This window comes from Myxocyprinus asiaticus, chromosome 36 (assembly GCF_019703515.2).
Source record: "Myxocyprinus asiaticus isolate MX2 ecotype Aquarium Trade chromosome 36, UBuf_Myxa_2, whole genome shotgun sequence".
NCBI lineage: Eukaryota > Metazoa > Chordata > Actinopteri > Cypriniformes > Catostomidae > Myxocyprinus > Myxocyprinus asiaticus.
Window position 1 is genome coordinate 32,466,123 of NC_059379.1, and position 18,919 is coordinate 32,485,041.

Genomic DNA, 18,919 nt, shown 5'->3' on the forward strand with positions numbered 1-18,919 from the left:
CTCTAGCCGACACTCGCGGCTGCCCGGGAAAGCATGTCGTCATCTCTGCATCAGCCTGTGACTGGGCAATCGTCCCTGAAGGGAGGAGCCCAGCTGTGCTCGAGAGCTCATCACTTTCACGGGCTCCGAATAAGAGGTCGAACTCGCCGTGAGATGAGCCGGCGGACTCATCCGGAAGCCTGATCGGGGCAGACAAGCATGCTGGGGAATGGGAGATCCGCGGGTGGATGCCCGGAGGAGGCGGTCCCACTGGGGTCCCCAAATCGCCCCCAGTGCTAGCCATGCTGGCCTCATACCCGTGGGTAAAAGGACCGAGGCGGGGAGCCTCTGGGGTGGCTTGCTTTCTTATGAAGGCGAGCCACGACTGCATCGTTGCCATGGACATGTCCTCACAATGAGTACATGACCATCCACGAACGCTGTCTTCGCGTGAGCAGTGCCCAGACACGAAAGACAGTGATTGTGACCATCAGAAGGCGAGAGATAATGAGCGCAACCAGGAATAACACACAAAGGAAAGGCATCTTTAAAAAGACGCATCTTTAAAAAGACGTTCCGTGTGTGCCGCTCTTTTAGAGAAATATACTCTTTTAGAGAAATAGACTCTTATTTCTGCCGAAGCACCCAGGGGCATTCTCCGCAGTGCACCAGTGCAGAGGAGGGAGAAGCCGCTGAAATGCGCCGTCAGATCCAGCAGAGGTTAATGAACAGTCGTGGGAATTCAGCTCAGTGAGCATGACCGTTCGGCTCCGAAGAGAAAATCTGAATGAGTGGTTGCATACCAGCTCCTTTTATACCCGTATGTCCGGGGTAGTGGCATGCAAATACCACTCGCCAATTTTCATTGACCTTTTATCAAAGACCAGAGGTGTCTTGGGCTCCCAAGAGTGACCCCTAGTGTCACTACATCGACACAACATCAAGTGAGTGACAGATAGGGAACAGAATACGGTGTAACACCGCTGCCGCTGTTTATCTCTTGACTCGGCAGGTGTTGTTTTACAACCTGCCCCCAACTGACTGGCAGTATTAAAATAGTCAGCATTTGACTGATACTAAACAGTACTACTGAAGATTATTTAGCTATTTATTTTATTTTTATTTATTCTTTATTTAAATGGTCAGCAACTGACTGATACTAAACAGTGCTGGTGTTTATTTAGCTATTTATTTTATGTGAATTTATTCTTTATTTAAATGGTCAGCAATTGACTGATACTAAACAGTACTACTGATGATTATTTAGCTATTTATTTTATTTTTATTTATTCTTTATTTAAATGGTCAGCAACTGACTGATACTAAACAGTACTGGTGTTTATTTAGCTATTTATTTTATGTGAATTTATTCTTTATTTAAATGGTCAGCAATTGACTGATACTAAACAGTACTACTGATGTTTATTTAGCGATTTATTTTATTTTTATTTATTCTTTATTTAAATGGTCAGCCATTGACTGATACTAAACATACAGTGCTGATTTTTATTTAGCTATACGTTTAATTTATTCTTTATTTAAATGGTCAGCAACTGACTGATACTGAACATACAATACTGATGTTTATTTAGCTATAATTGTAATTTATTCTTTATTTAAATGGTCAGCAATTGACTGATACTAAACATACAGTACTGATTTTTATTTAGCTATAACTTTAATTTATTATTTATTTAAATGGTCAGCAATTGACTGATACTAAACAGTACTGGTGTTTAGTTAGCTATTTATTTTATTTGAATTTATTCTTTATTTAAATGGTCAGCAACTGATTGATACTGAACATACAGTACTTATGTTTATTTAGCTATTTATTGTATTTTTATTTATTCTTTATTTTCTCAGTTTTAATTTCTAGAATTTGTTAAAGTATAATAATAATGTCAAATATTCTTTGATAAAAATATGTGTTTAAAAAATCAGCCTTCTGAGTACATTTGCATAGTCATATCGGTGCAATATCGGTACCCAATCCACATAGAAAAGGTCTGTTTTCATTCCATCGCAAAAAGTACCTATATCGGTCACCATATCGTAATCTGTGAATTTCCCCCCTCTAAAATCAGTATCGGTCTCAAAAATCCCATATCGGTCAGGCTCTAATCTATATATATATTAGAGCCTGATCGATATGGAATTTTTGAGACCGATACTGATTTTAGAGGGGGAAAATTCAGTATATATATATATATATATATATATATATATATATATATATATATATATATATATATACACACACACACACACACACACACATATGTGTACACACACACACACACATATATATAGTATAGTGTTGTTGTATTTGCAAAAAAAGTATGATGGTTGGTGTGTGGCGCACAGATCCAACAGTGTTACCTTGAAATCCATCCTGATTGACGTCCCCCACTGCGGCAACAGCAAATCCAAATGCAGAACCTTTTTTACCCTTCAGAACCATGCTGGCTTTTCCCTGGAAGGACCCATTTTCATTCATAAAGATGTAGACAGCTCCGCCCTCCTCCTTGTAGCGGTCGAAGTAGAATGGCGCCCCAACGATTAGGTCATTCCAGCTACATCAGCACACAAATGGTTGTTTATTCTCCTTGTTTATACCAGTCTTTTATAGCTATGGTAAAGAATTAGGAACCTGCAGTATAAAAGCATTCAGCTGTTTACCCGTTAACAAGCTTAAGTATGAAGATGTACAATACCTTAGAAATTTGCGGGGGCACCTAAGGAGATTGATAGACAACAAAGTTGCTTTGGTCTACTTCCTTTCAATTTACATTCAAACTCAGTGAAGCGTTGTAGAGACAGGTCTACAGTATGTGATGATAACACAATTTTGTGTTTGCAAACAGCGATATTGGGAAGTTATCCAATTGTCAGGGCTATGCATACTTAATACTGCTTTTTGTTGCAGTGATTTATTGGTCTATAATCTAGAAGGGTTTCTGCCTATTTGCACAAACATAATGTTTAAAAAATGTAATGTTGAAAGTCCAAAAAGATGAAGATGCTTCATAGGGCCAAAAGTCCCATACATATTTACTCAGCAAAACACTAATAAAGATTACAAAATACAGAAGAGGCTTTCCTCTAACAAAATAACTAGTGTATTCATAACAGGTAAAAGCCTTAATATTCCAGTTGTTGTTCAATGGATAACAAAAAAACAGTTTGGATAAATTTTTGCCATATTTGGCCAATTTTCCCTGACAGTGCCAGTGCCCTTTTAATTACAATGTGAATTCTAACCCTAATACAACTTCAATAGAAATTGGCTCATGGATGACAAACAAAAAACATTTCTTGCCCCTACATTTTCAGTGTCTGGGGATTTTTTGCCACTGTGATGAAGGGGATGAGACAGGGTGGTTTGCATCCATATGCAGAGTCTTTAATAAACATCCACAAATAGACAGTGAGAAAACCAGTATGCAGGCAAGGGTCTAAAATCCAAGGGCATGTAATGTACAGGCAAACAAGTCCAAAACTACAGACAAAGACAGTAATCCAGAGAAAGAAAATAAATCCAATAACAAGAAGACAAGTAGCAATAATCAATTGCACTCGACTGAATAACAAGACTTTGCAAGGAGCCTGGAAACAAGCCAGCATTTACATTCATTGATGCAGATTAACACATTGAGCATCAGGTGCAGAGAATAGAGTCTTGTGTCAATATTCAGGCGATGTCGACCTCAGGTGGGGAACTAGAGGTACTGCAGCAGAGGATGTTACAGAGCCTGCAAGTCTAAAAGACCCTGGAGAAATTTCTTTAATGATTTTGAACAGACCCATAAACCTGGGACTTAATTTTCTCAATGGCAGCTTGAGGCATAGATCCTGGGCTGACAGCCACACACGTTGACCAGGTTTCAAGAAGGGAGCCGGTCAGCGGCAGCAATCGGCTTGAAGTTTTTGATGTCTTGTGGCTTGTTGAAGGTGTACATGAGCCATGTTCCATGTTTGCTCACTCCTTATCCAGTCATCCACAGCCTGTATGTCGGACGGTTCGCCTGACAAGGGAAAGAGTGGCAGCTGGCAGCCTAGGTTGCACTGAAATGGATTAAGCCCTGTAGAAGTCTTTACCAGAGAATGTTGTGCATATTCGACTCAAGAAACGACTCCAATCATGTTGATTGCCATGACAGTAAGAGCGAAGGGAACATTCAATTAAAGTTAAGTCTCTCTACTTGCCTATTTGACTGAAGGTGGTATCCAGATGTGATGCTGATGTTTTCATTTAAGTGTTGGTAGAACGCTTAACACAGATGTGTGAAGTGAATTGAGGGCCTCTGTCAGGCACAATATCCTCAGGCAAGCCATAAAAATGGAAGACATAGCGGAAAATGCTTTCAGCAGTTAATGAAGCAGTGGGAAGTTTCTTGAGTGGGATTAGGTGGCATGCTTTTTAATAAACTGTCAATAACTACCAGGATAGTGGTGTACAACTGAGAAGTTGGCAAGTCAGTAATGAGGTCAAGGGCTAAATGGGACCGGAGTAAACAGAGGGAATGCCTGACACATAATCTGTTCAGGAACTTTTCATGCGAGTGATTCAACAAGGGATGGCAGCAATGGCATGGATACATTGCTGATTGCACTGATGGCTCCACCTTCAAATTTGTCCCTCACTCCAGGAGATCTCAGGATTATGTTTAGTGAGCCATGAAAACCCCAAGACTATGGGGTTGTGTGGAGTGTGAAAGATGAGGATTTTGATACGTTCAAAGTGGAGAATCCCGGAATGTTCCTGCAACGTGACAGCTTCAGTGATGTGACGTATGGTACCCGTGCTGAGCACAATGAACAATGGGTAAGTCAAGGGTCTTTACTAAATCATAGTCAATAAAATTGCCAGCAAAACCAGACATGATCAAAGCATCAATCTCAATCTTGTTAGAGTTGTGCGAGATAGTAGTGGGCACAAGTAGTTGACAGTTTACAAGATCTGAGGTGTTACGTCCCTGGACGTATTTAAGTGTATTCTTTTGTTTAATTAAATCTGTGGATGTATGGCCTTGGCCTTATTATAGTTGGAGATTTTGCCCACTTTGTGCTGTGGTTTTCCTGTTTTGTTGTCTCTCTCTCTATCTCTATCTCTCTCTCTCTTCCTCCATCCTCTTTGCAAGCTGATTAACAGCAGGTGTCTGCAATGAGGAGTACCAATCACTCCCCTATCTGGATTGGTTGATGAGGAGAGGGAAACAGGATAAATCCCAAACAGATCATCACTGTAATGGAGCTTCTCTTTTCCCATCCCAGACAGTTGTTCACGTAGTGCTTCTACATATTGCTGTTGTTGTAGTAATAGTAGTTGTTGATTCCTGTAAGGTGATGATTGGTATGATGGTAACTGCTGTTGAAGCTGACCTTAGCCATTTAAATAATGGTAATCTCTCTTGAGTTTTTGTTGCAAATAGTGTAAATAGTAAACTAATATGGAAGTGTAGGGAGGTGGGTGCCATTTTGTTTAAACTTGTCTTTTCTCGTGTTTTTGGCCAGTGAGGGAGTTAGTGTAAGTTTATGTTGTTCATTTTGTTTTCTTTTCACATATTTGTTAGATTTTACTCCCCATTAGGCAGAGGGTTTATGTTTGTTATTTTGGCCTTTGCCCCCTCCTGAAGCCTTTTTGGCTTCCTTCTTCTGTTTTGATTTAATAAATACTTATAACTCGACTGGTCATTGAGTGCTAGGACGGGATAAGGAAACTCCCATGTCTTGTTACTCCTCTCTAACCCCTAGACTGGAAAGGGTACGTAACAAGGGGAAAAAAAACTCACTGACCGCAGCGGGTTTAGAACTGTCAGGCAGATTGGGGCAGGTACCAAGCAAATATCCTGCTTGGGCACAGTAAAGACATAATCCCTGACATGCAGTCTCTCCTCCGGTGTGAGACGGGTGCACCCAACCTGCATGGGTTCAATTTGGGGCTGTCAGTTGGGAAATCATGGGGCAAACGGAGTTTAGATGTTGTCTGGCGGGCACAAAGTGGATTATTGAACTTGATGGAGAGGTTTATGCATTGATCCAAACTGAGACTTGTCATCACGACAGCTCTGTTTGCAGGGATTTACTTAGACCACTGCGATATGGTGTCTTTAAAGGGTTGTGGGCCAACCAGTCTGAGCGGCCAGTGTACAGAACGTGAGTGCATAATCAGCAGCTGTAGATCTTCCTTGTTTCAAAATGAGTAATTGTTCTCCAGCCTCCTTTCCGCCAGCTGGGTGTTCAAATACCTTGCAGAATCGCATTTTAAGGCGCTCGATAGAGAAGCACAGATTTTTTCCCTTTTCCACATGGAGGTGGCCTAGTCTAGTGCTCTCCCGGACAGAAAGGAAGTAATAAAAGCTGCTTGTGATTCATCTGTGGGGTAAGCATTGGGCTGTTGGGCTAAGAATTGTACAATGCATTAAAAATCCTTTGCACTGAGCAGGGGAGCCATCAAATTTATCTGGTAGTGCTAAACGAGGATTTCCAGTGGGCAATGGGGAACTGGATTGAGGGCGAATAAAGAGGTTTGGTAACCGTGGGGAAAGAGACAGCTGGAGGGGCAGAGGACTGCATGAACTTAACAAGTTCCTCCATTAGTGCGGTCAGCTTGCATAGCTGTTTGTGATGTTCAGTGAGAACAGACGCTTGCAAGGCTAACTGAGCATGCAGTTGTTGAAGCTCCGCTGGATCCCAATTAGGCGAAGTCTTCTGTGATGAAGGGATGAGACAGATGGGATTTGGATCCATATGCACAGTCTTTAATAAACATCCACAAACAGAAGGCAAGACAGCATAAACCAGTAGGCTGGCAAAAGGTCAAAAATCCAAGGGCATGTAAATGTACATGCAAACAAGTTCAAAATGACAGGCAAACACAGTGATCCAGAGAAAGGCAATAAATCCACTAACGAGTAGACAAGTAGGAACAAACAACACTCAAAATTGCACACGAGTGAATATCAAGACTTCACGAGGAGCCTGGAAACAAGCCAGCACTTATATACACAGATGCTGGTTAACACAATGAGCAACAGGTGCAGAGAACAGTGTTGTGTCAATGTGTTGAATTATTACCTCATGCTGCTGTTTAATATGAAATAATTGTGCTTACAAATCACTAGAAATAAAACCCAAGGATCAAATTGAACAAAATATCTTAGGTTACTGATTGTTAATATTAATGTAAAATTATTTTAATATTATTATTAGGGTAATTATTAATATGACAATATGTAATACAGTCAATAATCAGTGCAATTTATGCAAGCACAACTGACTTGATCAGTCAATTACAAAGCACATAGGGAGACCGAGGCTAGTTGTCCAAACTTGTACTCCAGTGAATATTTCTCAGAGTAGGTTTATTTTTAAGAGCCAATTTCTGCATAATGAATGAATAAATGTTACACTTACAGTATCTAGCACTTTTCTGACACTACACTAAAGTGCTTTACATAGTGAACAGGGGGTTCTCTTCACCCATGACCAGTGTGCGTCATCCACAGTGCATCTGTTGGTGGAGAGGAGTAAAGGGATAGAGCCAATTTATGAATGTGGATTATGATTATGATGACTGATAAGGGCCATTGTGGGAATTTGGTCAGGACACAGGGGTATATTAGAATTGCATTCTGAGATGATATTCTTCTCTCCACAATTGTACAGAGTGGTTATATGAGTTACCGTAGACTTTGTCAGTTCAAACAAGTCTGGCCATTCTCTATTAACCTCTCTCATCAACAATGCGTTTCCATCTGCAGAACTGCCGCTCACTGGAAGTTTTTTGTTTTTGGCACCATTTGCAGTAAATTCTAGAGACTGTTTTGTGTGAAAATCCCAGGAGATCAGCAGTTACAGAAATACTCAAACCAGCCCATCTGGCACCAACAATCATGCCACGGTCCAAATCACTGAAATCACATTATTCCCTATTCTGATGGTTGATGTGAACATTAACTGAAGCTCCTGACCCCTATCTGCATAATTTTATGCACTGCACTACTGCCACACGATTGGCTGATTGGATAATCGCATGGATGATTGTTGGTGCCAGATGGGCTGGTTTGAGTATTTCAGTAACTGCTGATCTCCTGGGATTTTCATTCACAACATTCTCTAGAATTTACTCAGAATGGTGCCAAAAACAAAAACAACATCCAGTGAGTGGCAGTTCTGCGGATGGAAATGCCTTGTTGATGAGAGAGGTCAACAGAGAACGGCCAGACTGATTCAAACTGACAAAGTCTATGTTAACTCAGATAACGATCTGTACTATTGTGGTAAGAAGAATGCTATTCTGAGATGCGGGTTGGTGCTGTTTTGGTGGCACGAGGGTGACCTATACAATATTAAGACAATATAAGACAACTTCCCTGTGTGACAACTAACCTTGATCTCCCCTACATAATGCATGAGATAATACAGTGACCTACTCATCATTGTTGAGGTCTGTTACCGCCAAGCAGCTGCCAAAGTATGACCCTACTTGTTCCCCTGGAATGGTCATCAGTGGTTCAAGAAGTGTGTCTTGATTTGCCAGGATCACTGAGCCCTTGAAGTTGTCTCTAGGAGCTCCTGTAACTACAGTATACTTTGTGCGATCCAGTAACTTTATGTCTTCAAGCACAGAGTATCCTGCAAAAAAAGTTGAGTATTCTTATACTGTACTTGCTTCTGTGCAATGAACACTGATATATGCCATGTGTTTCAAAACAGAAGGTGCAATACATACCGATGTAGATGTTTAGCCTGTCCTCCCCAAGCATCCCAAAGCTTTTCTCACTGGCATCCCCAGCAAAATCTGAGTCAGTGTCTCTGCATTTCATATGGACATTACCTGGTAAAAGAAACAACCCCTTAGCCATATCGCATTTCCAGTTCCTATATATAATATATCTATATATAGGAAACAAAGGTCACGAAGATCATCCGATTCCAGTATTTTTAAATAATGGAACCGGTCTCGGTTCCCAGCCCTATACAGTGCATTCAGAAAGTATTCAGCTCTCTTTATTTTTTTCACATTTTGTTATGCTGCAGCCTTATGCTAAAATGCTTTAAAAATTTTTTACATCAATCTATACTCCATACCCCATAATGACTGTTTTGCAAATGTATAAAAAACAAACAAAAAACAAACAAACTGAAATATCACATTGACATAAGTATTCAGACCCTTTACTCAGTACTTAGTTGAAGCACCTTTGGCAGCGATTACAGCCTCAAGTCTTTTTGGGTATGATGTGACAAGCTTTGCACACCTGGATTTGGGGATTTTCTGCCATTGTTCTCTGCAGATCCTCTCAAGCTCTGTCAGGATGGATGGGGACCGTTGGTGGACAGACATTGTCAGGTCTCTCCAGAGATGTTCAACTGGGTTCAAGTCCAGGCTCTGGCTGGGCCACTCAAGGACATTCACAGAGTTGTTCCTAAGCCACTCTTGCAATGTCTTGGCTGTGTGCTTAGGGTCATTGTCCTGTTGGAAGGTGAACCTTCAGCCCAGTCTGAGGTCCTGAGCGCTCTGGACCATGTTTTCATTAAGGATATCTCTGGGGGCCTGGGTAGCTCAGCGAGTAAAGATGCTGACTACCACCCCTGGAGTCGCGAGTTCGAATCCAGAGCGTGCTGAGTGACTCCAGCCAGGTCTCCTAAGCAACCAAATTGGCCCGGTTGCTAGGAAGGGTACAGTCACATTGGGGTAACCTCCTTGTGGTCGTTATAATGTGGTTCTCGCTCTCAGTGGGCCACGTGGTGAGTTGTGCGTGGATGCCACGGAGAATAGCGTGAAGCCTCCATATGTGCTATGTCTCTGCGGTAACACGCTCAACAAGCCACGTGATAAGATGCACGGATTGACTGTCTCAGACACGGTGGCAACTGATATTCATCCTCCACCACGCGGATTGAGGTGTGTCACTACGCCACCACGAGGACTAAGAGTGCAATGGAAATTGGGCATTCCAAATTGGGGAGAACAAAAAAAATAAAAAATTAAATTTTTTTTTTCTTTTTTGATTTTCTCCCCTTTTTCTCCCCAATTTGGAATGCCCAATTCCCAATGCGCTTTAAGTCCTCGTGGTGGCGTAGTGACACACCTCAATCCAGGTGGCGGAGGACAAATATCAGTTACCTCTGCGTCTGAGACCGTCAACCCGCACATCTTATCACGTGGCTTGTTGAGCGCGTTACCGCAGAGACACACATTATGGCGACCACGAGGAGGTTACCCCATGTGACTCTACCCTTCCTAGCAACCAGGAGGAGAGACTTCCGTCTGGCCACTCTTCCATAAAGCCCAGATCGGTGGAGTGCTGTAGTGATGGTTGTCTTTCTGCAAGTTTCTCCCATCTCCACACATTGTCTCTGGAGCTCAACCAGAATGACCATCGGGTTCTTGGTCACCTCTCTTACCAAGGCCCTTCTCCCCCAGTTGCTCAGTTTGGCCGGTTGGCCAGCTCTAGGAAGAGTCCTGGTTGTTCCAGACTTCTTCAATTTAAGAATTATGGAGGCCACTGTGCTCTTGGGAACCTTCACTGCAGCCAAAAAAATCTGTGCCTCGACACAATCTGAGCTCTGCAGGCAGTTCCTTTGACCTCATGGCTTGGTTTTAGCTCTGATATGCATTTTCAGCTGTGAGACCTTATACAGACAGGTGTGTGCCTTTCCAAATCTTGTCCAATCAATTGAATTTGCCACAGATGGACTCCAATCAAAGTGTAGAAACACCTCAAAGATGATCAGGAGAAATGGGATGCACCTGAGCTAAATTTCAAGTGTCATAGCAAAGGGTCTGAATACTTAAATCAATGTGATATTTCAGTTTTTTATTTTTAATTAATTTGCAAAGTTATCATAAATCTGGTTTTTGCTTTGTCATTATGGAGTATAGAGTGTAGATTGATGTGATAAAAAATTTATAATTTAAAGCATTTTACTATAAATGTGCTATATCTTTTTTCTCATGTGCATCTCACAATCAGAGGCAGTTGTATATGATGGGCCCATTCTAAAATTATGGCCATGTAACATATATTTATATTTATTACATGGCTCTCTGGACTACATGATTATGATTGGCCAATCACAGCATTAAGCAATGAAATATTTATGAATAATGACCCTTCTCCTTTGCAACGCTGTATAACTCGGTCTCTACAAGTAAGCTAATAAATTAATAATCAACAATATTTCATCTCCATGTTTTTTTTTCTTTTTTTTTTTTCTTTTTTAAGTTATTATGTTATTCAGTAAGTGGGATAACACACATCAGTTGGTAATTAAAAAAACATTCAGCGGGATTCAAAATCCCTCCGCTTTGCATCAGAGTCCTGATGATCCTGTCAGGGTTTATTTTTTTATATTGACCAGCTGACTTTACATTGCAAAGCAGTTTGCCTATTGACACATCTTACTCCAATCTCCCCTACTGTCACTCACCTTGCCACACGAAGCTGCCAGTGGTCCCAAAGTACACATCATTTTCCGTCATGCCCCCTGAGATGCCCATGTTACACATGCCTTCCAGGTTCTGATCATAGTTGAAGTCACACAGCTCATAAGTGTCAGACTGCCAGTAATCAGAGGGGTCGTAGGTCAGGTCGTTGCCCCGCACATAACACTTGCCAACCATACGCTGCTGTTCTTCTGCACCCTGAAGTTTTTTTACATAGCGATGACCACATGCCTGCCAACATGAGAGGAGAGAGCAAATTTTGGGGATTAAATTTCAGGGCAGTTTATTTTTTTAAATTTGATCACATGGTATATTGATAAGATAACATTTCATACTGTACACTGGGTGCTTAAAAATCCTTTTTATTCCTATGAGGAAATGGGGTGAAATACCTGATAGGTCTGGCTATATTAGAACTCCTTAGCTTCAACCCTAATCAAACACACTATGAACCAGCTAATTTGACTCAACTTGTTGACTTAATGCAAGTCAACAAGTTCTTATGTCATAACAAATCTCACCAACACACGTCCTCCATTCCTTTGACTTGCCACAGTAACTCCCAGCCACATCCCCTCCACCATCTCTGTTGATTCAGCTATAGAAAAAACAATGATTATTTGTAGAATTCCTCAATGTTAGCCTCTGATAACAGCAGGGAAAGAACATGTTACTTGGAAGCAGTGATACATAAGCAGTAAGGTTACAACGCTAAGAAAATTATACTTAGTATAATATGCTGTAAAGCAGAACAGACCAAAAGACTGTCAGTGTACCAGTGTGTCTTCACAGAGTAACTTTTAGGTTACACAAACACCCTCAGATGTTTTCTGTGATGAAAGTATCATATAAGTACTAAACAACAGTTGCAATCAAAATTATTCAAACCCCCTGACCAGCATTACATTCTGGTGATGTGAATTAAACCACACCAACTAAAACCTCAGTAAACAGTCAAAGTAAGTTTTTAATACACATTTGAGTGATTTTGAGAACAAAGAGTTCAGTTTACCCAAATGTTAAAATAAAAAATAACTAATTCTCTCCACAAATGTCATGTCAAAAATATTCAACCCCCAAAGTCAATCATTTGTGGAGCATCCTTTACCCTAAATAACATCAAATAAATGTTTCAGATAAGTGTTCTCAGGCTTCGGTCACCTCTCTATTGTAATTTTTACATGACTTAATTTTGTTTTAAAACAATTACTTATGTAGCCTTACATATTTAAGAAACAGCTACATGCAATAGGGGTTGAATAATTATGACATGGCTGTATTTAAAAAAAAATCCTGCTATTTAGAAATATTAGGTTATATATTCACATTATGACTTTGAAAGTTTACAAATTCTGGGTCATCAGAAAAGCTTACCTTTGTAAATCCTTACTGTCTTGGGGGGGTTGAATAATTTCGATTGCAAATGTAAATATCTGCCTGCAACCGAAGGCAATCATAACTGGCTTATCTGATAGGGGGAGGGGAAAGTTAGACTATAAATTAGAAGGTGATGGTCATTTGAATAACCCAAGATGAGACAGAACTGAGGCAGGTGAATTTTTTGGTTGTTGTCTGGGCCGTTTCTAGCTATAAGCGGTATAAGCAGCCGCTTAGGGCCCCCGAGCCACCAGCAGGCTCCGCAAAGCAAGGTAGTTTCCAAGGAGGATTTTGCTTAGGGCATTTGTATATATTATATATATATTTGAGAAATTTTGACCACCAAACCAAAGTCAGGTAGTGTAACCAGCATGCAGGTAGCCATTCTGTTGTCATGTGACAAAAAATAAATAAAAATAAAATAAAACTGAGAGGACCCCTTTAGACCCTCAAGACTGTAACCCAGAGAAAACATTCTGATATTTGTAACTTGTAAATATTTTTTACCTTGAAAAATATATTTCAGTGGTGCAAGAAAAGCATTTTAATAACTTGCACTTGATGGTTACACCACTCATTAAATCCTCTTTTTATTTATTTATTTATTTTTTTGTACAAATGCTATAAATGTTTTTCAAAAATGTATGAAACCAACATGAATACAAAAGATTTCTACTAACTTGACACCTGTTTTAAACTAGATTTTGAAAGATTTCTCACTTTTATCATCTTGGGCAACTTTTTTTGTCATTGTTTTTCAAAATGTATGAAACAAACAAAAATTACTTTTATAAGTACTTGAGTTATTTTCAAAAGATTTGTCTATTTTTTATTATCTGGGATATCCGAATTTGCCATAGACCGATAAATTATCCAGTGGACAAGGAGGTAGTAGCCTATGAATAGTATAGGTAGTGGTCATATGAATACCTACGTGGACTGATGAGGTCCATCCTCCTGCAGTCGTCCTGTTCAACAGTGATGGGGCAATAATACACAGCGCCAGTTTCATTGATGTTGAGTTTGCTGAGTTGGGGCTGGGCTTTCTCTTGGGGGGCTCCAACCAAGAGCCTACAAAAGAACAACAAATAATGAATGAATGCCTTTTCCACTTGGCTCAGATGAAGCTAATACAATTAAGACAGGATGTTTACCCTGCTATTTGAAAGTTAATTTGAACATGAAAGTGAATGGCGACCAGGGGCTCTCAACATCCAAAGATGAAAAAAAGCACCATTAAAGTAGTACACAGGACTTGTGCGCTATATTCCAAGTCTTCTAAAGCCATATGATAGCTTTGTATGAAGAACAGATGGAAATTGAAGTTGTCATTCACTGAAAATCTCTCAAAAGAGATTTGAGAGATGCAGAAGAGGAGAAGATTATCAGTGAATAATGGCTTACATTGCTCACAAAGCCATAACGTGGCTTGAAAAATAGTCTAATAGTGGACTACTTTAATGGTGATTCTATGGTGCTGTGGAGGGGGGGGGGGGGTTTGCTCCACAGAAATGTTTTTTTTCTTTTAATTTTTTTCTTTTTTGGGTGAACTATTACTTTAAGAGACGTACAGAATGCATATTACAAGGTCAATCCACCTGAAGAAACCTGGAGATAGGTGCCTTAGGTTGCTGGTTCCTTGCAGTGACCCGCCCTGAGCTCAAGCCACTGCACACTACACCACACCAATCACCTTAATACAGTCTCAATCATTCTTTCTTATTTCTCTCTCCTCCACCCTCCCGAGCCTAAGAACATATATAAGAAATTAAGGGAGGATAAAGTGCACTCAAAAAAATAAACTGTTTGATTTACTTAAAGTAGTGTGTAGTGGTTCCACAAAACATTCCTGAGTAGTTCTGATATGCCATGGTTCAGTTGTATGAACTACAGAAATTCAAGTAAACTGAAACAAAAGCTCTGAGTAAATGCAAACCATTTGGATATGTTAGTTTATTGTATTATATGTCCATTCTACTTGATTATAAGTGCTGAATTTACATAAGTTCCAATGTATTCTTTCAGTTAATGATTGGTTAGCACAGTTTGTGTGCAGCACATGGTAAATGTATGGCATTGGCTTGAATCACAAATTTGATTTCTGCCACACTACTGTGAGTGGCACAGAAATAGCTTATTGTTCAAAGCGATATAATAGTGATCTTTTTTTCGTGAACAAATCAGTCTTTTTGAATGAATCCTTTAAGTGAACAAATCGTTTTCATTCACCTCCATGCAGTGACTCATATTTCTCATTCACTGATGTCTCTCCCTTTCAAAGCCAATTAGCTCTAGTTTGAAGTGCATGACTGCTTTGGTGGCTTTAACTGCTTAAAAAGACCGACTTTAGCGTGAGCCAGTAGGATTAGAGTGCGGGCTGTGAAGGAGCATATTATTGGTTTCATCTGCTGAATGAATACGCCCTTCACTGCACCAGTTGAGTTGGTCATTTGAGTCTGAACAAGATGAGATGTCTCGTTCATTAAAGACAAACTGAATGTACTGGTAAACTCGTTGGCGAACGAAATGAATAAATCATTCAGTCATCTCGTTCGTGAACAAAGATCTGCTGACAGTCATTTGTTTAATTCGGCACGCGAGTCAATCACGTTAAACAAGGAGAGAAAGGGGTGAAATTCACTAAGACAAGTTTATAGGTGTGCATAAAACATTATCCCCAAAATATGAATGTGTAAAAATGACTGAAGATGCACAGTTAAAATGACATGAATTAAGAATGGAATTTAGATAAACAAAATGAAATGAGTCATCTCGTTCGTGGACGAGGATCTGCTGCTCGACTGAACTTGATTAGCTGTATGTCATTCATTCAGTTCATCAATCTTGTTCAACAAGAAAAGGGGGCCGGATGAATTATGAATAAAAGTGAGTAATGATCACACATTACAATGACATACGGACGTCATAATTATTTTTTAGGCTAGTATTATTTTTAGGCTACTTTTTTTGTATAGCTTACTAAAATGTCGTGCTCAGCAGACAGTTCACAGTATGATAGACATGTTTGTTGTCATTTGTTGGGAAACACTTACGATACATTTACACTCTGCAGTGCTTAATTCTCTTAGTAGATTTATAGACACGCACATTTTAATAAAGATTAGACTTGTTTCGGTCGTGAATGACTTGTGCTTTTGTGATGTTCTTTGGGTTCTATGAAATTACTTGTTCAAAATGTAAATGACGCTCATTTGGTGTCATCTACTTGAGGAAAGGTGTAATTGGCAGAAATGGTCAATGAACAAATCAGTTAATGAATCTGAACAAATCTTTTTGGTGAATGGATTCAAAAGATTTGAGTCACTGAGATGAATCAAAATACAATATCCAGTGCTGGATATACAGTGTTGAAGGAATAGTTCACCCAAAATTGAAAATTCTCTCATCAGTTTCTCACCCTCATGATATCCCAGGTGTTTATGCCTTTCTTTCTTCAGCAGAACACAAAAAAAGAAAAAAAAAAAAGAAGAAGAAGAAGAATATGTTAGCTCTGTAGGTCCTTAAAATGCAAGTGGATGGTGATCTGACTTTTGAAGCTCCAAAAACATTTACATTTATATTTATGCATTTGGAAGACGCTTTTATCCAAAGCGACTTACAGTGTACTTATTACAGGGACAATACCCCCAGAGCATCCTGGAGTTAAGTGCCTTGCCCAAGGACACAATGGTGGTGGCTGTGGGGATCGAACCAGCAACCTTTTCAGATTACCAGTTATGTGCTTTAGCCAACTACGCCACCACCACTCAAAAAGAACAGACAGTCAGCATAAACTTAATCCATATGGTGATGGTTAAATGAACATCTTCTAAAATGACACGATCGCTTTTGGTGCAAAAAATATGAATATTTAAGTAATTTTTAACTATAAATCATCGCTTCCGGTCAGCAGCAGTATATGCATTCACGAGTTCATTTGGTCTCTCATGTGACGAATTCACATGACATGTTACGGACGTAATCTCACATTTTACTCTTGGTTTATCCATCCAGGATAGCACACAAACGCACCATTGCGAAAACCAAACAAATACAATCTAAACCGAAACCAACAAAGCTTCTGTACAGCATTCCTCCTTCTCAGTTGTAAACAGCGCTGCGCTTCTGGGTGTGTCGCATGTGTGTCAGTTCTCGCGTGAACATGCCAACGCTATTATGTCACACATGCATACTGCTGCTGACCGGAAGTGATGCTTTATAGTTAAAAAGTACTAAAATTTTAACATAACTAACATTAAATATTAACTAGTCTCCTCCTGTATCATCATGCACAAAAACAGTAGAAACAACCCCCCACACCCACTTAATTTCAACATTTACTTGATCCATCTAGTACCGTGCAAAGCATGTTGGGATCTAGAAATTTTTGTCTATACAATTCTCAACAAGATTTTGTTGTACATACTACAAATGATTAAGTGTATTTCATTTATCCATGTAATGGCAATAGAGGAGAAATGCATGAGGGAAGACATATTACTGTGCATACATGTATATATGACGAAGCAGCATTTTACCTAATCATGTACAAGAAGAGTGACAAAACAAAAATATAAAACATACACTATATGGCCAAAAGTTTGTGGACACCATATGTGCTTGATGAACATTTGATTTCAAAACCTTAGGCATCAATTTCCCCCTTTGCTGTAATAACAGCTTCCACTCTTTTGGGAAGGCTTTCCACTATACTGTATGTAGTAACATGGCTGCAGGGATTTGCTCTCATTCAGACACAAGGCTATCAGTGAGGTCAGGAACTGATGTTGGTCGATGGGGCCTGACTTACAGTTGCTGTTCCAGTTCACCCCAAAAGTGATCAGTGGGGTTCAGGTCTGGGCTTTGTGCAGGCCAGTCAAATTCTTCCACGCCAGACACAGTACACCATTTCTTTATGGACCTCACTTTGTTTCACAGGGGCATTGTCATGCTGGAACAGAAAAGGGCTATCCCCAAACAGTTGCCACAAATTTGGAAGCACACAAAGCCCAAGCCATTACATAAAGAAACATTAAGATTTTTCTTTACTGGATTTAATGGAGTAACCAAATTCGTTAATTAGAAGGGGGTGTCCACAAACTTTTGGCCATATAGTGTACATTTTATAGAGTTTTATAAATGTGTGGATGATAGCAGGATATCAGCACTATCTGCTATTTGCTGAGTCTGTTATTTACCCTCAGTATTAACTGTTGGGCACGCATCACAAGAACTGTCTGGTAATCATTGTTGCACTTCGAAAGTTCAATGGCAAAAGGGGTCAGAGGTCATGAGTCATGTGAAAAGTCCTTAAGGTAAGTATCACTATTACTATTGCACATACATATAGTAAGTATTTTTTTGTTTTTTTAAATCCCTGACCAAAGTACTAAACTTCAGCATGAAATTCACCAGTTGTGCTACTGCTACAGACATTAATGATATGTCAAATCGTGTGGCTTATTAAAGGAATAGTTCACCCAAAAATGAAATTTTCTAATCATTTACTCACCTTCATGCTATCCCAGATGTGCATGACCTCCTTTCTTCTGCAGAACACAAACAAAGATGTATGTATCACACAATGCAAGTGAATGGTGACCAAAACTTTGAAGCTCCAAAAAGAACATAAATGCAGCATAAATGTAATCCATATGACTCCAGTGGTTTAATCCATGTCTTCTGAAGCGATCTAATCAATTTTGGGTGAAAACAGACCAAAATGTAACCCTTTTTTCACTGTGTACTGTACCTTGCCATTGCAGTCTCTAGGCACGATTATGAATGCAAGCTCGACTACACTTCCTAGTGAACAGTGCTAGATGGTGTTAGGATGTTTACAGTATGTTTAGTTTTATATTTTGGCCTGTTTTCACCCCTGTTTTCATACCACTTATGAAGATATGGATTTAACCACTGGAGTTGTATGGATTAATTTTATGCTGCCTTTATGTGCTTTTTGGAGCTTCAAAGTTTTGGTCACAATTCACTTGCATTGTTCTGCCCAATTCACTTGCAAGTCTTTGTTTGTGTTCAGCAGAAGAGAGAAAGTCATACACATTTGAGATGGAATGAGGGTGAGCAAATGATGAGAGAAATTTCATT

General features: G+C 39.7%; 1 protein-coding gene across 3 annotated transcripts in view; it reads right to left on the bottom strand.

Moving 5' to 3' along the window:
• The window catches only part of itga3b (integrin, alpha 3b), a 78,460-nt gene that overhangs the window by 25,541 nt on the left and 34,000 nt on the right, over window positions 1-18,919 (bottom strand). For all 3 annotated transcript variants that reach the window (XR_007894850.1, XM_051673719.1, XM_051673720.1), the window contains exons 2-7: window positions 13,749-13,885; window positions 11,959-12,035; window positions 11,422-11,668; window positions 8,717-8,821; window positions 8,418-8,619; window positions 2,362-2,555 (exon numbers count right to left, since the gene is read on the bottom strand). Coding sequence is in view for 2 of the 3 variants with exons in the window: in XM_051673719.1 (XP_051529679.1) it covers window positions 2,362-2,555; window positions 8,418-8,619; window positions 8,717-8,821; window positions 11,422-11,668; window positions 11,959-12,035; window positions 13,749-13,885 (962 nt within the window). In the remaining variant the exon portion in view is untranslated. The remainder of the gene's footprint in view (window positions 1-2,361; window positions 2,556-8,417; window positions 8,620-8,716; window positions 8,822-11,421; window positions 11,669-11,958; window positions 12,036-13,748; window positions 13,886-18,919) is intronic.